Raw genomic sequence first — 23,294 nt, forward strand, 5'->3', positions numbered from 1 at the left:
GCGGGTTCAGGAACCCTAGCGAAGAAACGCAGCCCAAGGCCCGGGTTTCAGAACTCAGGCCCGTGCGACGCCTACAGGGAGAAGGTGGATCAGGCCCCAATGCGACCTGCCCCCGAGAAATTTATTGGGCAAGTGAAAAAGGGGTGAAAAAGAGGCATTTTCTGAGTACCATTACCATTAAAAATTCGGAATTGTATTCTCTGAGTGCTATCCAAACCGTTGTACAAATTTTGTGTTTCCCTTATATATTTCTACTACATTTACTAGTAGACATGCACGTACGACGCCCACGTGGATATCAATACAAACCCATACATAAAGGAGGAATTATAGTTGGCATTAAATCTTTTTTTTTGTTTTCACGTCCAAATTAACCGGTATATACTACACTCAAGTCGCAATAAACTGATATATCAAAGCTATATGACTTCAAAATTTGCACTTGCTAATAATCCTCAACATTTTCAAAGCAACAGGTATCTGCAGTGTAAAGAATAGAACTAATTAGAAGTTTTCATGAGGCCCGCATGGGGCAAATAAAATAGAGGGTTACAGCAATCATGATAACATTGCCAGAAACGATAGGGAAATGCATTCGTTTTGTCCTTGAAATGTAACTGTAATTTTACTAATCAACTAAGAATCAAGGCAGCAGGGCAAGTGGGAAGAATAAAATAAAAGAATCATGATGTCATCCATATCTCATAATTGCCCTCCTTGTTCAAGTGAGGAGACAATAAGAAAATAACACCAAGGAACTCAATTCTATATTTTTCCTATGTTTCCCCTATATTCGAAAGGGGGCCTAAATGTTGTGGGCTCTTGCATACCAGACAAGAACATTGTGCCAAACATGACTAGTATGTGAACCAGTACAAATACAATAACAGATGTCCAGAAATGAAAAGGCTGGGGGAAAAAAGAAAAATTAGTCACAGCTACGGTGAGTATTTGTTAGCAGCACGAGCAATGGGGAATAGAGAGCAGGGAGGAAGGAGCAGGTAGGAGCAATGATTCAGTTTGAATTCAGGAGTTCCTTGTTCGATACAGACTCAGACGCGCTCACTAGTCGCTACATCTTATAGCTAGACTTTCCATTCTGGGCCAGCTTAAGTCTTGTTGGGATTGGGCCGGCGCTTGGGATTGGGCGAGTCTTCGACTGAAGCTTGGGAGCCGGGGCCTTCTTCTGGAACAGCATCAGGTTTGTTGGGCTTGCGCCGGCGCTTGGGCTTGGGCGAGTCTTCGACTGAAGCCTGGGAGCCAGCACCTTCTTCTGGAAGAGCATCAGGTTTGTTGGGCTTGGGCTTGGGCGTGTCTTCGACTGAAGCTTGGGAGCTGGCGCCTTCTTCTGGAAGAGCATCAGGATGGTCCGAGGTTGCGGCAGTGCGAACAGTATTTGGCTAGACCAGAAATGCATAAAATTATGTCAACCTATTGCCATGAACCAAAAAAAAGTATTTTCCACTAACCTTGGAGGAAGAAAAGAAACACTACATTCTGGTCATAACATCCAAGGCTTTCATCCGGATCAAGCAGCTCCGGTGGAGCTCACGAGGCTGAGGCAAGCTTAAGGTAATAAGCCTGTTCTGTCTCTTCATCCAATCACACATCCTTTTAGCCTCATTTGCCATACCCTTGGATCGAATACATTCATCATTTTGCAACCAGTGTCAATATGTAGGTAAATTTACAGAAAAGAAATGGATAGATATACTTGTTAAAATTGGGCACACATATTGGCGGGAGGCAGGATGGGGGTAGGGCACTAACCACCATTGCAGCGGCGGAAGCAATAGATTGGGGTTCTCTGAGGTACACAAGGCTCAAGGCGCACATGCGGATCACGCTGCTCAGCTGGATGATGTCATCAGAAGGCTTAGCACCATGCTTCAGCAGCTCACACATCAGGTCAGCCTCCTCTTTAATACACTGGAAACCAATGTTAGGCATTAATCAAAAGACCATAGCAAGAATAAAAATACCCTATATTCTACCCAAAGAACTACTGCTTATTGTTGTATGTGCATGTGCTGAGTTCGATAGAACTAGTCCAATCCATCCACATGGACAAGTGAAACAGTAAACATTTAGGACTTGGTTCATAAGGCCATAATTAAATATTGTGCAAACACTCCTACACACGAGTCAATATAATATATATGTTTGCCACATTTAATTAAAAGAGCAACAATTGAAGCTTTCAAGTGTAACACTCAACTTTGTTTGGCCATCCTTTCAACTACCACAAAACAGTAGTGTGGAGCCAAGACCAGAATTGAAACAGGCTACTAATTCTTACCGCTGATTATCTAAATTTGCACCAGTTAATTTGTGCAGCTACCAAAATTTAAACACCATCCAGGTAGTATCTTCAAGCCTACATGTAAAGTTTTTCATTTTCTTCCACCCCCCCCCCCCCATTTTTCTTAATAGCAGCACAAATTCAATCACTAGGATTCCGAAAGGAATAGCATTCCTGGTACAGTAAAAAAAAATGTTTTGCTTGGCCTCTTCAGGCAAGGTAGGCACATACCACAAAAGCAACAATAGAAGGAATATCCCTGGTGCCACAGATTTTAAATGCACGGTCCTTGATCAGGCTACTCTCAATGATAGTGCTGGCGTCATCCAGGCTACACCGCAGGAGTTCCTCCTCCATCTTGAGACACTAATTGAAAAAAATTGAGTTTGAAATATGTTCACAAACAGATTCAGTTATATAACCAATGGTCATAGTAAGGATGCAAGAAGGTTACTAACGAATTTGGCAACAGCAGCACCCATATCAGTAGTATTGGTATTTTGTGGATTCTTGGCAGCAGCAGCAGCAACAAACTCATTAGCATTGTGTTTGTAATACTCCTCAAGATATCTGCCATAGTCAGACCACTTAACATAACTGCATAGTGGGACCAGCCTTTCCCAACCCCATAGTTTCTCCCAAAAACCTTCTCAAAATAACACGAAAACAACATTACACATGAGCGTATTGCAAGGGAAATATGAAAAGCTCATGGCAACCATAATTTTGGTGATCAGCTTCTTTGTTACCTTCTTCCATGCTGCCCCTGGTGATAATACATTGAAATGGCATAGTATCACAATGCTTATCATGGAGTAACAAACTAATTCTCTTATAACTCATGTAGCTGCATCAAGAAGGAAAAACAACATCCATCCATACAACCATACCTTGTGGTGTTTGCTGCTCCATCAACAGCAATGCCATACCCATCACCACGAGGACCACTTCTACTAGCAGGTTCTTCCTTATCAATCTTGTGCTCAGCAGAAGACTTTTCTAGCATGCTGACCATAAAATTCAAGGTACCGGACCGGACTATGTGTCTGTCTCGAATCTCATGAGGTATGAGATCATCATAGAAATCAACAGGCTTGTTATTTTTAAGCATCCACATACACATCATTTCAGCCTCCCTTGCCATACCCTTAAATTGAAGCCACCCCTCAGTATACAGTTAGTGCCGATAGGCTACTAGTACAAGTTAAAACAAAATTTTGCAAAGTGCAGTTCAAAAGGCTCAAGAATGGATGGAAGATAGGCCCATTAAGGCTCATGGATGGATGATAATATTAGGTTGGGTTTTAAGGCAGGCACGTACCAACATAGCAGCAGAGGAATAAACAGAAGTGCAGTTCATTAGGCTCAAGGCACACGAGTTGAGGTCTACAAAAGTACTCGGAACTGCTGCATTTGACTAAAAAGTACTTGAGGGCTTGTCGTACATACATCTATAGGCCCACCAGAAGGTTTGGATAGTCCTAGATATGGGGCTGGATACCGAGACGCATCTGACATGGAGACCATGGCGCAGGACAGCGTAATCTACATGGAAAGACAGGAACTAGTCGAGGATTAGGAAAGTACTCGTTGTAATAACAGTAGAACTCCTCTAGTCGTATCCGACTAGTATTTTTGTACCAACTGACCTATAACCCTGCCCCCGACAATATAAGGTGAGGCAGGGACCCCCTCTAAAGCAATTCAATCCAACCAACACACAGGACGTAGGGTATTACGCTAATTAGTAGCCCGAACCTATCTAAATCGTATGTTGGTGTTTACCTTCGAGTTTCTGATCTCAACGAGCCCCACTAACCAAAACACTACCTTGGGCACCCCCTCGATAGGTTGCCAAGTTTAAACACTAACACACGCTGCTGGCCCCTAGCTGCTGCGTGCGACGCCGACCCCTCGTGCCTCCCGCGGGCGCCGCCCGTCCGCCACCGCCGGCCCAATCGAGGGCGTCTTCTGCCGAAGTCTTGAAACATTAGGTAGTCGTGGAGGCTGTTTTGGAAGCAGTCAATGACGTCACGCTACGTGACAACCATGATTGTGGCCTTTTTGAAAAAGTAACATAAGTAGCTCCGCAAGGTCTCGCCTTCTTGTTACTTGACCTGAGACAAGTCCTGTGTAGTTGTTGGTGAATGTCACCTTTAGGTCCTTCCATGAGTCGATGGAGTTTTTATCTAATGATTCGAACCATGTGAGTGGCACTGCCTTCATGCAGATGGGAAAGTAGATGACTTTGGTGTCGTCGTTTTCCCCAGTTGCTTGTACTGACAGTGAGTAGCATCGGAACCATTGGATTGGGTTTTGCTTACCATTGTACTTGTGAGTAGCATCAGAACCATTGGATTGGATCTTGCTTACCATCGTACATGGTGATGCCCGGGGGTTTGAATTTTTTGGGTAGAGTTGCCCTCCTCACACGTTTGGAGAAGGCGGGAAATCCGTCGGTATCATCTCCTGGGTGTTCAACTTTTTGCTCGCACTCGCGGCATCATTCATCAATGATGGTACGGGCGTCACGGCTGGAGTTGATCTTACTGCGGAGGTCTCCTACTGGGCGTTCTAGCCGTACGGTGGTCGCGGCCTCCCGAGGGTCCTGCCTGACTACCTTCAGCTCCAACTTGGCTTGGTCTAGCGCCGCCGAGTTGACTTGGTCTGGACGGAAGGCCTCTACGGCTGCTGCCATGTTGACTTCATTGGGATGCGGTGCATTGGACTAACTGTATTGGATTCTGTTGATCGAGTTGTTCATATGCAAGTTCCGCCAGTTCAGCCAACTGTCTAGTGTATTTATTATGGGGCATTGTGTGGGTAATGAGATCATTAAACGCGACGATAGCCAGGGGAGTATGATGGTGACGCGTTTGAACTGCTTCAAAGCTGTTATCAAGGTTCTGGATTGGTAGGTCTACTGCAAGATAGTGGTGGCACTCTACTCTTTCGGTGTTTCTCGCTCGTCGTTGAACTCTTTGAGCTTCAGTCTCTGTCGAGGATAGATCCTCAGTACCCGCAAGGAAGGAAGAAGGCGGACTCATACTAGAATTCCCCTATAATCCTACTAGGACTCATACCATGTAATCCTGCTAAGACTTCTCCTTATAATCGACTAGTAATCCTACCCCCTGAAGTATATAAAGGAGGGTAGGAGTCCCTAGATTGGTAGGTCAAGAGCTCTAAAAACTACAATAGAGGACAAAATCCTCAACACCAAACAACACCCAAGCGCAGGGCGCAATATACAACACCCTAAACAGGACGTAGGGTATTACGCTACTTTGGCAGCCCGAACCTATTTAAATCTGTGTCTTATGTCCTCACTTTTACCTTCGAGTTGTAGGTCCAAAAATTCCCCACCAACCAATCTACTACCTCGGGATACCCCTTGGTAGGTTGTTGGGTATAAAACACCAATATCTAGCGCGTCAGGCAGGGGCGATCGTCGAGATTATCGGGCGGGCATGAAGGACTTTATCATCAAGATCAATTTACTTGGGGCGACAAGGTTCCTATTCTACATCGTCTGATCGACGACTCATTTATGTTTGAAATTGAAGTTGCCGAATTGGGTTCCGCAATGGAACGAAGCAATTCAACAGAAGTTTACCAAGCATCAAGATTGAGGCAGGATCGAATTCGATCTTGCTCCGTCTGCACAAGCTCAACAAGGACGTGAAGAACTTAGCGGCATCCAGCCAGAGTCAATTTCAGAATTCGAGTCCAAACCATAGCTCAACACCTACAACAGCTGATCTGTTGCACCGCTGAAGACCAGATCAATTTCAAGATTGTTCTACCGTACAGTGTTGCAGCTGTAAAAGTAAAGCATCAAAATCAAAGAACCTGCACACGTATCGAGATAGAGCAGACCATCGAGTTGTTGCCCTGGTTATGCGGCTGAGATTTCAATTTTCTCAAAATTGCTACACGCACATGGAAGGCCACCGCAAGAACTTTCAGATCTTCGCTTAGCTTACACAGAAGATGTACGCGAGCATTATTATACCAACATCCGGCTGCATCATCTCACCGATGACTACTTCGACTACTCGTCTCGACTAGAAACTAGTTGAGGACAGACACTACATCATCGACAACTAGTCGAGGACAAGTCCCAACTAGTCATCTTCATCAACAACAGTCGCAGCTTCATCAACGACCGCCATGGTTTCGTCGACAATCGCCCAAGAATCAAGCTAAATCATTTTTTTAATTATTTTATATAATTTTTTGGCTTGTTTTCCGCATGCAGGGCAACATGCCGAGTACTTATTTGTGTACATCTCTCAATGGAAATTACCCTCCAGAGCTACACTTTGCCAATTATTCCTAGGGCATAGGCACGAGTTTCGTGCACTGAGTTCCGGAAGCTCCGCCAACAGGCTTGGTACACCGAATTTCAGAGGCTATGGTCATGGGTTTGGTGCACTGAGTGCTGGAGGCTCACAGCAACTACACCCTAAGAGGCACAAATCCTATGAGCGGCAACACGCGCTCTCCTCGCCAAAAGGTAGAAAAGTCTCAATGACTACTTTACGCGCAATCACGCAGTCTTTTTGTTACAATGCCGACTACTTATTTTAAATTTCTTCTCTTAACGGTCATTAATCTCCTTGAGCAGAACACGCCTTAATTCGTGAAAACCTCGGATCTTCTGTCATGCCTAAATGCTAGAATACGAGACAAAGATCTCCGTAGCAGCAGTGCCAGTACGCGTACACGAGACAAATATCTCACACGCAGTGGCGATGGCTAAATAGGGACTCGGAGCATAAGCGTAATAGGCTAACTATTTGGGAGAAATATGGCCGAAACAAGAGCATGACACACGACATTTACATTACATTCATCACAGAATAAATTTCAGTAGTTTCAATATTCCACAATATGCTACATAATGTATGCATCTCGTTTTGCAGGTCAAGCTTCGGCGACGACTCTCTAGGACGCTCAGCGTACCTCCAATGGCTCTGCTAGCTCCCAGGCTCGGGGGCTAAGTGCCAATTACTACTCAAAATATTTCCAATGGCTAAACTAGCTTCCAAGATCGGGGGCTAAGCGCTAAATAACTACTCGACATGGCTCCTACGACTCACTTGTCGCATAAGCTCGGGGGCTGAACGCCGTAAAACTATTAAGATGATGTATGGGGCTGATAAGCTACACCCAACAGTTGATTTTTTCAAGATGAAAGAAGAAGATTCAAGATTTTATTGACCCTCAGCCTAATTCTTCGATTCAACCTAAGGCTCGGGGGCTACTCCATATGGAGTACGACTTTTCCCGCCCTCTATATGACAATGAAGATTACAAAATCAAGGATTAAGGGCTTGAGCACACCATAGCCTCATGGCAGCTTTGAAGAACTTTGAGAATTCAGCCAGATAAAGTACTTGAGAAGCACTAAACTACTCGGCGAGGATCTAAAAAGTACTCGAAAACTGCTGCATTCAACTATGAAGTGCTCGGGGACCTGTCAGGGATAGATCCCCAGCACCCGTAAGGAAGGAAGAAGGCGGACTCCTACTAGAACTTCCCTGTAATCCTATTAGGATTCATACCTTGTAATCCAGCTAGGACTCCTCCTTGTAACCGACTAGTAATCCCACCCCCTTGAGTATATAAAGGAGGGCAGGGATCCCTAGATCAGTAGGCCAAGACCTCATAGAACTACAACAAATGACCAAATCCTTAACACCAAACAACACCCAAAGCATAGGGTGCAATGCACAACACCCCAAACAGGATGTAGGGTATTATGCTACTCTGGCGGCCCGAACCTGTATAAATTCATGTCTTGTGTCATTGCTTTTACCTTCGAGTTACAGGTCCAACAATTCCCCACCAACTAATCTACTACCTCAAGATACCCCTCGGTAGGTTGTCAGGTATAAAACACCGACAGTCTTTTCTCCGACAACGTTGGCGGTAAGCTCATCCTGTGAGACATCATCTGGGTGACGCTCGTGTCGCGGGTTTCTGTCCCGTTGCTCTTCTTCTTCATCCTCTTGTGCAGCAATGACGGCGAAGAGTTCTCACTATGGAGAATAGCTTCCCGAGCTTGAAGTGATGACCTCCGTGGTGCCGCCTTCCTCGTAGATGGGCAATAGAGGAGCTTCCTCTTGGTACGGGGGGAGTGTCGAGGTAGGTAATGAGATGCGAATCTACCTTGAGAGAGGGTGGCTTAATGTTGGGCCAGTAGACAAAACTGCCTTGAGGAGTTGATGTGATTATCAGGCCCTGTTGTGGACCTGATAAAGGAATCTTCTTATCCGGATCCGAGTAGTAGTCGAGGTCATCGATCGCATCTGTATCGGATTGTGATCTGGACAGGGCCATCTGATAGACATTGGTCACGTTGCGGAGTCCGAACGGGAATCGACTTTGGTGGGAATCTGACTCGCATGATGGCTTATGTGCCAGCTCGTGAAAGTCAATCCGACTGGTGGAAGAAGTCGAGTGGAATTCGGACTCGTCCCCGCAGCCTCTGACTAGGTTCGAAATTGAAAATTCATCGAAATTATCGATGAGATCCTGCGGAGCTCGGCGCTGGAGCTTCATGGTTTGCTGCTTCTTCTTCAGGGTTGAGGCAATGTGATGGTGGAAATTTTCAGCACCATCTGCGATGCAAACCCAGGAGCCAAAGACGAACGTTGCGCCTGCTTCAAACGCGACGATTGGCTTGATGATGACTTGTGCCATCGAGTTCGCCAGTGGATTCTTGGCGAGCTCCCCTACTTGGCGCACCAGCTGTCGGTGTTTAGACCCGGCAACCTACTGAGGGGGGTGCCCCAGGTAGTGTTTTGGTTAGTGGGGCTCGTCGAGATCAGGAATTTGAAGGTAAACGCAGACATATGATTTAGATAGGTTTGGACCGCTAAATTGCATAATACCCTACGTTCTGTGTGTTGGTTGGATTGAATTTTTTTGGAGTTGGTCCCTGCCTCGCCTTATATAGCCGAGGGCAAGGTTACATGTCGGTTGGTTACGTCGGATACGACTGGAGGAGTTTCACTTTTATTACAACAAGTACTTTCCTAATCCTCGACTAGTTCTTATCTTTTCATGTAGACTACGTCATCCTACGTTATGGTCTTCATGTCACATGCGTCTCAGTATCCAGCCCTATATTTAGGACCGTCCAAACCTTCTGGTGGGCCTATAGATGTATGTACGACAGGCCCCGCACGCCGCCCCTACAGCTACTAACACCGGGGAAGATGGACATTTTTCTTAAAAAAATTGTTGATATTGGTTTAAAAAAATGTTGAATATATTTTTTGAAGATGTTGAAATATGTGTTCCGAAAGGTTGAATGTACGTTTTATAAAATGTTGAATCAAGTATTTTGCGATTGTTGATCAGACTTTAAACAAATGTTGAATCTGATATGCTAAAATCTTGAATCTTGTAATTTGGGTCTAATGAACTTTAAAACCACGTTGCTTTTCCAACAATGAAACCTACATAGGAGCCTTGCATTCCTTTTTGCATCGCCATGACTCCATGACTTCATGTTTCCATATACTGAGCAATGCTGCATTTGTTTCATCGGATTTTCTTATTGCCAAATGCATCCATGCAAAGAAATCTAAGGCAGTGGTAGGATAGTGCCTGCATATCCTAATCGATCTGCATTATCATTTTTTTTTTCTGTGAACGTGCATGACACGTTTTTCATTACAGATGGCAAAGCTCCGGAGAAGAACAGTGTACAACTTGTGAGATGGAGAAAGAAGAAATAATCTAGTCCGTCCAATGAAAATCCAGTGTCTGAAACGATCGAGTGAAAGCAAATAGCAGGTCCCGTTGTACTCCACCCCTCGCATGATCGGATCGGAGATCAAAGATAGCCAACAGTAAATAATCATACAGATACTGAGATGCAAGGACCAAAGTTGAGCACTTTCATTTATTCAATGAACCAATCACGACAGAAGACATACACTTTCATTGCATACAGTTTTTACTTGGCAGCGACAACAAAACGACAAGGCAAGATCACCAAATTCCAGATGGCTGCAACCTGCAAGCGCACTGAATCTGTGAATCATGGACAAAGCACCACCAAGATCTAGTCTTTACCGACGTCTTCCACAGCAGCAGCAGCGCCGGCGGCCGGATCATCATCAGTAGGCGCATCTCGGGGATCTGCATCCTGACACTTACCTTCATCGTTCATTGCAGGCGCGATGGCCACTGCATCTGTCTCTTCTTCCACAACAGCAGCAGGCGCATCTCTGGCATCCGCATCCTGACATTGTTCATCGTCTTCCACCCAAAACTCAACGGGGGGCACCACCACGTCCTTGTAGCTGCAGACGTAGGGCGCGTCGCTGCCGTGGTACGTGCCGGTCCACCTCCCCTCGTCGATGTCGCTGGCGTCCCACACGGAGGCGTAGAGGCGCATCGGCTTCTCCGGCCACGGCTCCCCCTCGCGGCGCTCCTCCCTCCGGATCAGCTCGCCGTCGACGCGCCACTCGATGGCCTTGGCGTCCCAGGCGATGGCGTAGTGGTGGAAGCCGTCGGAGGGGTCGAAGGGGAGCCGGTGGATCTGCTCCCTGCCGCCGCCGCCTCCGACGTGGTAGTTGGTCTGGAGGGCGCGCTTGTCGTTGCCGAGGAACTCGAAGTCGATCTCGTCCATCTCCCTGCAGCCCTCGAGGGAGGAGAGGTAGAGGTTGTAGTTGAGCCCCGAGGCGTCCCCCGCGGGGGCGCGGATGGTTGCGGCCACGGCGCTGCCGGGGAGGAAGCGGTGGCGGGAGCGCCAGCGCGAGCCGTCCCTGCCGTCGTGGTCGTAGGTGAAGGTGACGTGGATCTCGCCGGTGTCGGGCTCGTGGCGGCACGCCTCCGGGCGGTAGTCCACGGCGATGCCCGCCAGCGGCTGCGTGCCGTGGGGGTGGTGCGCGTGCGGCGCCGCGTTGCCCGGCTCGGATTCGGACGCCATGGTGGATCGAATCGATCGGTGGTGGAGCAGCGGAGTGGAAGGAGAGTGGACTGCGTCTCGAGACCGAGCTGTGCGGAAGAGCAAACATTCTCGTGGGTTTTTTGTTGAGCCGGTTCCGCTCCGCGACAGGAGCCGGTGGTGTGCCGCGAGCCCGCCACAGGCACAGGCACGTGCTCTCCACCGCTCTCTATTAGCCGACCACGGCGCAGATTGCCGCTTGCCGCAGAAGCCAGGAGAGCGTAGGCACGTTCTACTTCAATAACCATTTCAGCAGCTCGATGCTAGATTAGAAAGCACGATACGATTGAGACGATCAGATGAGAACAGTGGAGAAGCAGTAGTGCACAAACATCTCATGACATGGATTCAACTCTACAAAACAAATCCCACGGTTGCAGCTTACGAGCCAAGCTTACACGACTATCAGTTTACAGGAGGACAAACCCATACTGGCATGAGGTCACCAATCATCCTGCAGAAATGATTCTAGACATAGCCCTCCAGCAGCACACTTCCATTCACCTCCCTGTGCTCCACGTTCTTCAGCGGGAACGATTGGCTTCCACCAAACGCCAGGTTGTTGAGCCCTTCGCTCGCTAGCCATACAGGCAGTACCTCCACGACAACCTTCTGAACCAGCTTTTCCTCCTGGAAGTCGTTTAGAAGCGACGCAAAGCTTTCCCCGGCCTCTCTGAAATCCACCAGCACGCTGCAAAGCCCTCGCTGTGCGAGGAGTTGAAGGATGGAGTCTAGATCTATCTGACGAAGGACGGCGACTTCAACCCCGGCTGGCTCCACGGTGATAGGGCTATCAGCAAGAACTATCGCCTTAGATGCATGCTCTTCGCTGAGAGATGGGATATGTAGTCGGGAACTTTCTCCCTGTGCTATGATGATATACTGAGGTTGGTTTGCGCCAGCTTCGTGCGAGACCGGTAAGGTTGACATTTTGGCCAGGTCGCTTGAAATTATGACTCCGTCGTATTCTTTCATCAATTGCGAGTAGTACCCACCTGACAGATCAGCTCCCTTCCCAAGTTGGTTTGTGACGATTCCATTCATTGAGAGTGTAGCTCTGTTATTCGTTTAACGAATAAAAACCATCACCAACATTGCATATTGTATCTAAAGGGGGGCAGCATAAAGCACTGTTTGGGAACAAAGAGTGTGATAAATTGAAATGAATAACTACACTAACATAGATGAAGCAAGCAATGGCATTCAACATTTTGCCAGGACAGAAATGAGCACAATTTTGGTACACAGACTAAGAAAATGAATATTGTTACCCTAACAAGCATGAAGCACTGAGCACTCAGCATTTTTTTTCCAGATCACAGTTTATAATAGGATCTATGGTCCAACATATATTTCAATGTCCAGCTATGCACACCAAGCATTAACACTGCCTATCGATTACCAGATCCCTTGGTGCAAATGTGAACACAGACTTTAGCAAAGTTAAAAGATTTTAGCTGAGATACTTAGTCACTTAGAGTTGGATATTTACCTCAAAGTCGCAAAAGCCTTCCCGCTGAGCATGCGATGAATGTAAGCTTCATTTAGTTTGCGACACAACGCTTCCTCCACGCCCACCCTCACATCTATCCCAGCACCTTGGAGCTTTTCAATCCCTTTGGATGCCACAATAGGATTTGGGTCAGTCATCCCCATGACAACTTCCTTTACTTTTGCATTGATTAGTGCTTCAGTGCAAGGAGGAGTCCTCCCGTAGTGGTTGCAGGGCTCCAAGCTCACATAAGCAGTTGCATTCTCAGCTAAATCACCTGCATCTCTCAGAGCAAAGACCTGCACATGATTTTAACACCGTACTCAGTTGTGATATTGCACAGACAATGATAATTGGCATTGCAAGTTCTTAAACCAGTGTAATTATTAGAGTATGTATAGTCATATATTGTGTTGTACTCATCTTACTTGTACCCCAAGCCTATATGGCTATATATATATATGAAGGTCACCCCCCATCCAAGGGTGTGTGTTTCCCTCTCTCTCTATCTCTCTACAGTAATACATATACAAAAGTATAGCGATTTGAGAATTAAAAATTGGGAACTGATTTAAACTGTTTATAGTAGGGAAACTTTAAGTAGAGTGGAGTAGGAAGATTCAGCATCTAATGTCCAAAAATAAATTATTAAAAATTCTTCTAGAATCATTCCTGCATAAAAGACAATTGTTGTCACTGTTATACACTGATGGAGATTGATATTTTGTTTGTTTAGGAGTTACTTGATGGTTATTTTTATACACCATGATGGTATAGCTATATTGGAAAGCTTAGTGTTTTGCACCATAAAAAAAAAGTGGATGAGTGCTTGGTTACCAGCTACAAGTGAGTAGTGACATCCACAAAGTAAAGAGACAAGCTTGGTATACTGGCGGGTATTTTTACAATATGTAATTTTTGCTGTGATACACTAATTTTCTTCGCACAGCAATAAACTTTGTTGATTCATACTGGTGTGTAGGGCACTCTGTGAAAACTGAAAATTAGTGATTACTTTCCATAAATTTTAAGAGTTGATGTTTAATGAATATATGTTCGGCATCGAATGTCTCGTTGGCTAAAAGTGCAGAACACTTGACAATTCAACATAGCAATCAGTTCTGAATATCGAAGAACTGGTTCTTACTACAATGGATAATTCGATCTACTCCTCTATGATCCACAGTTTACTTAAGAAATCATTTGTTACAAGCGGTGAATTCCATTATGCTTTACAATGATCAACCATCAGAATATTTTCCTTTAGTGAGATTAAAGCATCCAGCAAAAGACTGAGAGTGTGAGACGTGTGACCTCGGCGTGTGGCTGGCCGGCTTTGGGGTGGAATCCCTCTCCGACGACGCGGCCGTCGCGGACGATGACACATCCCACCATAGGGTTGGGGCTGGTGTGGCCGGCCGCCTTGCGCGCCAGCTCCACGCACCGCCGCATGTAGTGGCGGTCCAAGTCCCCCGCCGCCTGCGCCTGGCACCGCACGCCGGCCGCGACACAGGCGCGGGAAGGGGAGGCCAGGGAGGCGGCGCGGACGGGGCGCGCGGAGAGGTGCGGGCGCGAGACGAGCGAGGAGGCCATGGTCGGCGCGCGGAGGCGAGAGAAGCCCAATCCGAGGGGCAGTGTGTGCGCGGAGGCAGGGAGAGGGAGAGTTTGGTTGGGTTTGGGACGGTTGGCTGCGGAGGGCGCGTACCTTTCAATCAGTAGCGAGCCCGTGCGTGAGGAGCGCAGCCGCACCCAACTCCATCCCCCCGCGCCGCCACGCGCCCCCGTCCCGCCCCTCCACCCTCGCCGCCGGCTCCTGTGCCGGGCTGCCCTCCCCGCGACCTCATCGTTGTCGTCTGCCGCGGCTCCAACCCTTCATCCCCAACCGTAGCGCGGCGGTTATGACTTGCCTGGCCGCGCTGCAAGACGTCGCCGGCGCGGAGGTGCCTCTCCCTCTCGGCCTTCGCCTCCAGCCCCCTTTTCGTCACCGGCCGTCATTGGTTTGGCTCGCCGCCGGCCACCGCATCTTCTCTCGCCGGTGCGTCCGTTCCTCCCTCGCTCGGCGAATCAGGCTGTATCCGGCCCACGTGCGCATCATGGCCCAATATCTTCTATAGGGTTCCGGCCCAGCAGACAGAGTCAGTAAAGTGAATCCGGAATCCAACAAGCTTCCTCGTTGCTTCATGTGGCCACGCGCCCACACCCAAAACGTTGCAAACTTGCTTGCTATGCTAGACTCCAAACTTGTCGGCCAGCGGAGGAAGAGCGAGCTCGTCCCTCCACGTACTTGTCATCTCATCTCAATCCAGTGAAGTAGCTGAGCAAGCTACTCCAGCAGGACTTCCTTTCCTTGGAAGGCCTCGGCTAACACCAGGTAGCCGTCCCTCCTCTATCCACCCCTTCGCTTGGTCTCATATCTCAACCATTCTCCCTGTGCCATCACCGGCAAGCGGTAAGTGCACTTCCCTCCGTTTTTGATTCAGTACTTCAGTTCCAGTGGTGTTCTGGAATTTGTGCTGCCTGTCTGTGTGATTGATAGATAAGCTACTTCAGAAGTGATAGTGATGCTTGCTAAGTTGCTAGTGGTTTCTTTTGTTTGTCAGTCTAATGGATGGATAAGCTACTTCAGAAGTGATATTCCAGTGATGCTCTGGAGTTTCTGTTGTTTGTCAGTCTAATTGATGGATATGCTTCTTCAGAACTGATGCTGTGCTAGTAGTTCGTGCTTCATACTGATGCAATGCGCTGCTGCTCAGGATGTTTTGCTGTCTGCACACTTCCACACTGGCTTGTTCTGTTTTTTTTTTATTTCATTCATTGAGAAACTCCGCCTCAGAAACAGAATAAGCAAAACAAGTAAAAGATATTAGCGTCTTCTATTGTACTTACTGCCTGGGCTTTTCTGAATGGAATTTGTGCGTCCTCCTGTCACTTAGGACAGGAAGATGGGCTCGTTAGATGCCACACGAGCTGAGCTCGGCCTCGTTGTTCTGTACTTGAACAAAGCCGAGGCTAGGGACAAGATCTGCAGGGCAATTCAGTATGGATCAAAGTTCATAAGCAACGGGCAGGCTGGCACCGCACAGGACGTCGATAAATCAACCACGATAGCTCGAAAAGTTTTCCGTCTCCTCAAGGTCAGCAAGATATGATTCTCCCATCGTATCAAATCAATTGATCCCATTGTTGTATCACTCAGATTTTTCTTTTTGAAGAGAGATAGTGTATCACACAGCTGATGCTTGTTTAGTTGTTTGATGTTGCATCTCCAGTGGGTCAATGATCTGCATGCTCTTATCAGCCCAGCTGCAAAAGGAACTCCTCTGACACTTGTCCTGCTTGGCAAGGTACTATTATTCATCAGTAATCACCAAAAATTCCTCCGTTTCAGAATGATGTGATCGAATTAACCTGTACTTTGTACAATGTCAGTCCAAAAACGCTCTGCTTTCGACGTTCTTGTTCCTGGACCAATTTGTGTGGTTAGGACGAACAGGGATAATCAAGGTTTGTCGGGATTTAAAGGCTTACTTGCCTTGTCTTATGATGATCAACTACATAGCGTATGATTTATTGACAGATTTGTTTTGCTACTGTTGGTAGAACAAGGAGGCTACGGACCGGGTTGGCAGGATATCCCTATACTGTTGGATGGCTTCTTCAGTCTGTGCAAGTCTAGTTGAGGTATACATAGTTTGTTCACTTACACTTAAAATTTATCTATGGCACACGATGAACTGATCGTGTATCTGCGAGTTTGCAGCTTGGAGAGCTTAAGAGGCTATCGAAATCAATGAGGAAGCTTGCAAGAGAGCTGAGGGACACAGATAAGTACGAGGTACATATGCTTTCGTTTCTGCTACTGACTGATCATACATGAGAGCATGGAGTGTTTGCAGTCCCTTAAATTTTCCACCTGCTTCCTCTGTGGCCACTTGCAGAATGAACAGTACCAGAATAAAATGAAGCAGTCAGATGAAAGGCTCCTGGCCGTGGTGAAGGCCGCCATGGACGTGGTCGTGGCCATCGGGCTTCTTCAGCTAGCACCTAAGAAGATCACTCCCAGAGTGACAGGAGCTTTCGGATTCATCACCTCGCTCATCTCCTGCTATCAGGTAGTAACCTCTGGCCTCTGCCTCGGCGTTGTTGTGCACGTGTTCTTCAGGAATGGAAGCGCAATGCTAAATTGGTAACGTTTCATGTGTTCTCTGCAGCAACTTCCTTCCCGTGCTCCTGTGGCCAAAGTCAAGGTTTGAGGGGTGTCGCAACCAAATTGGAGTCATCGCTGGAACTTGAGCTGTGCGTCAGCCTGGATCGTACCATAATTATATGCGCGAGTATAGAATACATGGATGGATTGGCAGCGCTCCTGCCTTATTTTTAGAAAACAGAATCAGATTTACTAGATGTCAAATGCTTGATTTTTACCTTTATCTCAATCGATTCTTAGAGTCATCAGATCTGCATCAGTAGATGTTGCGGTAGGAATTTTTTACGTGCAACATTGTTGTGACAAGCATACGATGATGTTTGCAGCGGTGAAGTGGCACTCCAACCATAGCAACGAATATTGCAATAGGGAACTTTTACTCCTAGCAACGTAATTGTGTTGCGGCGAGAAATATCATATGTTGCAATAAGTTAGGGGAATGGCCTAACTCATGAAATGGGCTTTATATGAATGATGTAACCATCAGAGGCTTGCGAGAAATTACCATCCCCTCACTTCTATATATAATGGACCCAAGGGGTTATTAGAAGGGGACTCACTTGATCTCTTCGCATTTGCTCCCATATTTTTGCGCCTTCATCCCTCTCATTTCCACTCTTTCACCTTCCTCTCACTCTCTCTTCTATGTTCAGAGGAGTACATCCCCTTCAATCACACATCAAATGTTGCAATATGACATATCGAATGTTGCAATCTTATATATTGGGGTATTTCATTACGTGCTACCAAGAAATGTATATTTTGATTAAATTTTCAGTATGCTTCTTAGGATGTTGCAACTGTAGTTCAACAATGTTGTGATTATAATTTTGAAATGACACAAAAGGTATGCATTAATGTGCAATATATCTCCTGATGTGCATTGGATAATGGAATCTGATGGGTTATCAACCTTTGGAAGGAAGCTGGCGCTAGTTTAATCCAACATTTCTAAGGTTCGAAAGCAAAGAACTCCAAACTTCCTCCGCACTCCAATTCGGCCAAACTTATATTTAAATTTTCAACGAGGCATACTTAAACATGATCTTTGATTTTTTTAGGCAGCCAATATTTCGAAGGTCAACTTCTGGTCAACTACTTGACCAGATTATGTCAAAATCATTTTTAAATTTCAGAGTTTTATGACGATCAATTTTGCGAAGGGTTTCGTTTGTATAGTATAGTTTACCGAAATTGCCTTAGGTGAGGAAATATAATACTTTGATAGGTGTTTTACCAATGAACAATCAACTCTAGGTATATGATCTAGTAAATTTTGGAGTAATAAATAAGCAAAATTCTTTCCCAAACAAGGGTCGTCCCTAACGGAGAACTCAGACAAAATTGGCAAGATGAGTTCTGAACAAGGCCGACTCTATAATTCTAAGGGTCCTTAGGCAAGCATGCGCTAGTTTTGACATCTTCGACGCGATGGGCTCCGCCTCCTCGAGGTACTGCGCATATGCTTCTTCTGTGCAGTTGCGAGCCACGCCGTCACCAGCTGCCGCCAAGTCCGTCCTCGGGTAGTATGACTTCACCACAGCAAGAACCTGTTTGCAAACAGCTTTGCAGAGACCTGCCACTTTACCCGGAGCAGCCTTCGATCGCTCGACTAGCGATTGGTGCCCTGCGTTCTTGTCTACGGGGGCAATGGCGTTCACCAAATCTTCCGCTGCTATAGTCAACTCCTGGAGTTCGCCTCGGAGTCTTCCCATGGTCTGGGCATGATCTCTGCATACCACCATGGCCATAGCAAGCATCACGCCATTCTGCATCTTCCTATCTCGCTGATGCTCACAAGCAGCCTGTGCTTCAGTCAGCGCGGCCCGAAGACGTTCAGCTTCATCCGCCACTCGATCGTGCACGTTTCTCTAGTCAAGGACTTGGCTCCTCGCAACCGCCTCTTGCCTCTTGAGCTATGCAAACTAGACAAGTTCAACCACAGCCGACTATAATTGGACATACTCGGAATATGCAAAGTACTCACCTTGATACTTTTTGTTCAGAGACTTGTAGCGGCTCTCCAGTTTTTGCTGCAGGACTTCGTGATCCGACCGTTTCACAGCAAAAGATTTCACTCCAACCTCGTGAACCCTTAAGGCTTCTGTAAGTCGCCCACATTCCTGCTCCAATTGATGACTTCGTTCCTGAAGGGTCCGAGTGTGCAAAGTGTGAGATCAGTCAAAAGCCTCACAGTTACTCGCTATGTAACAAAGCAAAGGAAATTCACCTGGAAGCTCCGGAAAACATTGACGGCCCTCTGGAATTCTGAGTCAGATGGCATGCTGAGTACTGGTCTTTGAGTGCTCTCCGCAAGATGAGGAGTCGCACCCAAAGTGGCACCTAAAACATTTATCATCAGTCACCTGATTGCAGCGACTACAATAACAGGACTACAGAGACATACCTGGAGCAGTTGCTTCTTTGGATTTTTCCACACCCACTACAGCAAGAGATCCGCCAGTGGATGTTGATAAGGTAGCACTTCCCGAACCCGACGTGGTGGCGGGGACTTCCACCGAACGGATGACGTCTTGAAGCATAGACATAGTAGCTCCAAGGCAACTGGCGTCGACTTCGGGTACTTCATCAACAATCAAATCTTCCAAGGGAGCAGATAAAGTGGTCGGAGGATCCGACTCTACCCCTGTCCCTACAGGGATAGTTTCCTCTGCATCTCTGCATCAAAATACGTCATTACACAACTTCAAGACAACTTAAAGATATACAACAGACAAGCAAGCTCACCGAGTTGAGCGTGGCAGAAATCGCACACGTTTCTTCTCAGCAATAGGTGGCCGAGTACTCGGCGCCGCAGGAACAACTGTCGGCACTGTCTTCTCGCCAAGACCTGGCAAACAGAAGTCAAGACTACAATACAACTCAGACAAACGACACTAGTCGGGACAGAAAGCTTACCACTGGCGATTACACTGGACAACAAGGAACCAGTAGCGACTACTGGCGACACCTCCTTCGCAACACCCGCTACTCCGGCGGGCAACCCCAGGACTATCTGGTCAGTAACTGGCAGCGTGGTAGTCGGCGGAGCTTGTGCGGTCAGCTCGGGGGCTACTCTAGCATCTGTTGATGGCACTCTCTCTGGTACCTCCTCAACAGATGCAATACCAATGTCCGGGTCGGTCACGACTACTTCTCCAGACACAGCCTCGTCATCACCAAGTGTCGTATCAACAGACTTTTTGAACAAGACAAAATAGTCACAATGATTGCAAGTTCAAATTCATCAGCTACAATTGAGTACACGACTACATACCTTGGTACCCCGAGATTTCTCAGGAGTTGAAGCAGACTTAGCCGCAGACATTTTACGGACTACTCTGCGTTTCTTCACAGGAGGGGAGGGCTCGTCCTTCGACTCCTCAACAACAGTTCCCTCTTATTCTTCCGACTGCGCCAAGTAGCCGGCAAGGACTCGAGACTACAAAAAACAAGTTGACATTAACAACAAATGTCACACAAGTCAAAAAGTACAAGTCAAGCGCCAGAACATACCACTTCTGGCTCATACCAGGCATCATATTGCCGAAGAGCTGCAGGGATCACTGGTAGTTTCTGAAGAACTTGGCCAGCAGCGCCTCTACATCATCATCAGATATATCCTCATCGGACATACGCGACGGATCATTAAGACCTGTGTACTCACTCCCCGAGTGAGCACGTTTCTGAAGCGGCTGGATTCTTCTCTTCAAAACTGGCCGCCACATTAATCCCAGTAAGACCGAGTGCCTTCAACTCAGTAATCTGTTGCATCAAGTGGTCAAGCTCCGGGGTGTCTTCGGGTTCACTCACCCAGTTCTCTGCATGCTTTGGCGCGTGGCCAGTAACCACGGGCAAGCGAGGATCATAGTTCCCGATGTAGAACCACCTTTTCTTCCACTCCCCATGGGAGTCAGTCAAGTTGTACTCAATATATGCGGCCGAGTTTCTGAGTTGGAACCCGGCGCCTCCGAAGACTTCTGTTCTATGTGCACTTGGCTGAGGTTTACAGCGGAACAACTTCCTAAACAACTCAAGTCTTGGAGGAACTCCCAAGTAAACTTCGCAGAGGTGTACGAAAATGGACATATGTAGCACACCATTGGGGTTCAAATGAACAAGTTGGAGCTTATAGTACTCGAGGATACCTCTGAAGAAGTCGGAGGTGGGCATGGCCAACCCCCTCTCCACAAAGCGTGTGAGCATCACTGTCTCACCCGGGTGTTCCTCAAATTACCATGCATTTGGAAAAGCTGGGCGCCACTCGAGTATCTCCTTCGTTTGCAGAAGCTTGGCATCGACTAGCGCTTGCACGGCCTCCTCCTTCATCACCGAATGCTGCCACGTCACTCCAGGTGGCGGCGGCGCAGTCTGATTCGTCGACCCCACCTTCGGTGCCAGCAGCACCAGTTCCTTCTCCTTCTTAGACTTCACCTTGCCCGCCGCCGGAGCCTTGCCCTGGATCTTCTCGGGTTTCTTGCCTATCTTCTTGGTGCGCATCTGCCGATTTCAACCTCAGCAAAAGGCACTCACTCTCGGATCTCTCTCAAGGAGCAGCAATGGCGGTGGTGGCACTTGGCAATTGCGACGGCGCAAACGCGGAGCAGAGGCGTAGGGGAGGAAGAAAAACAAATCTGATTACAGCAGGGCGTAAACCTAACCGAAAGGGGGCCCTCCAGTTTTATCTCCGCCACCTCCAGATTCCAAGCGTCAGTTACGCAACGGACGGATTTTAAGCGGATTAATTGCCTTAAACACCCAACAGCTATTCTTTTCAACGATTTGTTGACTACTTCAACGACAAAGATAACCTAAGTGCTCGGGGGCTGCGGATACCGTACCCGATGGTCAGTTTTTTCTTTTTCAAGATTTCCAAGGGTAAAACAGGCAAAAAGCAGGATTGGCCCTAAGCCTGACTCTTCGACTCAACCTAAGGCTCGGGGGCTACTCCATATGGAGTGCAATTGACATCGCACTACCATATAAAAATTCTCGAAACAGAAACAACTCGAAGGAACAAGAAGAGTACCTTCCAGCCACGCGACAGTACTCGAGCACTTCGATCTGCAACCTCTACGACGAACTACTCGGATAGTGCCCGCAGTACCCAAGACTGTGGCGCACGACTACAAAGTACTCGGGGGCTTGTCGGACATGCACCCCAGGCCCACAAGTAGACCTTGGACGGCCCACTAAGGGGCGTACTCGGATGTGACCAGAACAAGGGATAGGCGTATCCCACTCGGACTAGTCAAGTGTGTATATGGAAAACTACTCGGGCCATACCGAGCAGAACTCTGTAATAGTACTCGACTAGGACTCAGACTTGTAACCTTGCCCTCCCGTGCATATAAGGGCGGGCAGGGACCCCCCTCAAACAGAACAACTCTAGTTCATCCAAGATCAATACAAACCAACACACAGGACGTAGGGTATTACGCGATCTAGCGGCCCGAACCTGTCTAAATCGTGTTCCTTGCGTCACCATTGATTTCTTGATTCTCGACGATCCTTACCGCATAAAAGACTACCTAGGATACCCCCTAGGCGAGTTGCCGGTCTAAAACACCGACACACGCCTGTTGTCAAGATTTGCGGATCAAGACTACGGCTAGTAAATTTTTTTATGCGCGTAAGGCTTCGGATGGTGGCGTGAGAAGACACGGGGTTAGACTGGTTCGGGCAAGGAAAGCCCTACGTCCAGTATGAGGAGCTGCTCGTGTTACTCACGCAAGGTCTGTAGTAGGGGGTACAAACGGGCGAGAGAGGGAGCCGGTCCCAAGTCTCTTGGGTGTGCACTGATGCTCTAGAGGTGAGTGTGTGGGCTCTGTTGGCTTGAGAGTCTTCCCGGTATTGAGACCCCTGGTTCTCCCTTTATAGCGCAAGGAGGGCTCAGGATTACAGGTGAACCGGGTGTGTGGAGAAGTAAAAGAAATAAGCTAAGTAAAGTAAAGTACAAGGAGAAGGACCAAGTCCCCGGGTTGCCACCTCCTGCCCCGGTCTTCGGCTCCTGTCAGCGCGTCCACCGGAAGAGGGCGGCTGTCTTCGGATCCTGGCGACGATCTTCCTGGCGACTGCTGCCGCCAAGCATGACGATCTTTCGGTCGTGGCAACTGTGCACGTTGGGGGAGACGACTGACCCCTGTTGTCCTGCTTACGGTCCGTGGGACACGGACGTCGCGTCCCTGTCGCCGGATACGCGGGGCGCGAGAACGGGCAGAGCTCCCTCCTGTGCCGGGCGGCGCATACCATGAGTGCTTATAACAAATCAGGGGGAGCCACGGCCACTGTAGCCTGTGCGGTCGTGGCTACAGTGTTCCAC

General features: G+C 47.7%; 4 protein-coding genes and 1 long non-coding RNA gene across 8 annotated transcripts; 1 reads left to right on the forward strand and 4 right to left on the reverse strand.

Moving 5' to 3' along the window:
* Nucleotides 1-832: 832 nt before the first annotated feature.
* On the reverse strand, nt 833-1,501 carry LOC111255744. Its single transcript, XR_002675651.1, has 2 exons — nt 1,470-1,501; nt 833-1,400 (listed from the first exon to the last, which is right to left on the reverse strand). It is a non-coding gene; the product is annotated as an uncharacterized LOC111255744 (long non-coding RNA).
* On the reverse strand, nt 1,073-3,461 carry LOC101773945. Its single transcript, XM_022829811.1, has 7 exons — nt 3,193-3,461; nt 3,052-3,068; nt 2,761-2,948; nt 2,534-2,668; nt 1,771-1,929; nt 1,495-1,634; nt 1,073-1,400 (listed from the first exon to the last, which is right to left on the reverse strand). The coding sequence occupies exons 1-7, from the start codon at nt 3,444-3,446 to the stop codon at nt 1,073-1,075; spliced, it is 1,221 nt and encodes a 406-aa protein (XP_022685546.1). The 5' UTR covers nt 3,447-3,461.
* A 6,734-nt stretch (nt 3,462-10,195) lies between these two features.
* LOC101763265 (xyloglucan endotransglucosylase/hydrolase protein 24) lies at nt 10,196-11,474 on the reverse strand. The gene has a single exon (XM_004985914.3). The coding sequence runs from the start codon at nt 11,253-11,255 to the stop codon at nt 10,386-10,388; it is 870 nt and encodes a 289-aa protein (XP_004985971.1). The 5' UTR covers nt 11,256-11,474; the 3' UTR covers nt 10,196-10,385.
* Nucleotides 11,475-11,559: 85 nt separating this feature from the next.
* LOC101762852 (riboflavin biosynthesis protein PYRD, chloroplastic) lies at nt 11,560-14,866 on the reverse strand. The gene is made up of 3 exons (XM_004985913.4): nt 14,080-14,866; nt 12,766-13,064; nt 11,560-12,330 (listed from the first exon to the last, which is right to left on the reverse strand). Exons 1-3 carry the CDS (start codon nt 14,356-14,358, stop codon nt 11,742-11,744), a joined length of 1,167 nt encoding a protein of 388 aa, XP_004985970.1. The 5' UTR covers nt 14,359-14,866; the 3' UTR covers nt 11,560-11,741.
* A 132-nt stretch (nt 14,867-14,998) lies between these two features.
* LOC101763671 (peroxisomal membrane protein 11-1) lies at nt 14,999-17,424 on the forward strand. 4 transcript variants are annotated; one of them, XM_004985918.4, is made up of 8 exons: nt 14,999-15,136; nt 15,699-15,899; nt 16,035-16,109; nt 16,195-16,269; nt 16,366-16,446; nt 16,526-16,600; nt 16,704-16,877; nt 16,977-17,424. In XM_004985918.4, exons 2-8 carry the CDS (start codon nt 15,708-15,710, stop codon nt 17,016-17,018), a joined length of 714 nt encoding a protein of 237 aa, XP_004985975.1. In that variant the 5' UTR covers nt 14,999-15,136; nt 15,699-15,707; the 3' UTR covers nt 17,019-17,424. The 4 variants fall into 4 exon arrangements, with proteins under 4 accessions (XP_004985975.1, XP_004985974.1, XP_004985972.1 ...); XM_004985917.4 differs by having other exon boundaries at nt 15,704-15,899; XM_004985915.4 differs by having other exon boundaries at nt 15,079-15,214; nt 15,704-15,899.
* Nucleotides 17,425-23,294: the final 5,870 nt, after the last annotated feature.

The sequence above is a fragment of the Setaria italica genome, chromosome IX (genome assembly GCF_000263155.2).
Source record: "Setaria italica strain Yugu1 chromosome IX, Setaria_italica_v2.0, whole genome shotgun sequence".
Taxonomy (NCBI): Eukaryota; Viridiplantae; Streptophyta; class Magnoliopsida; order Poales; family Poaceae; genus Setaria; species Setaria italica.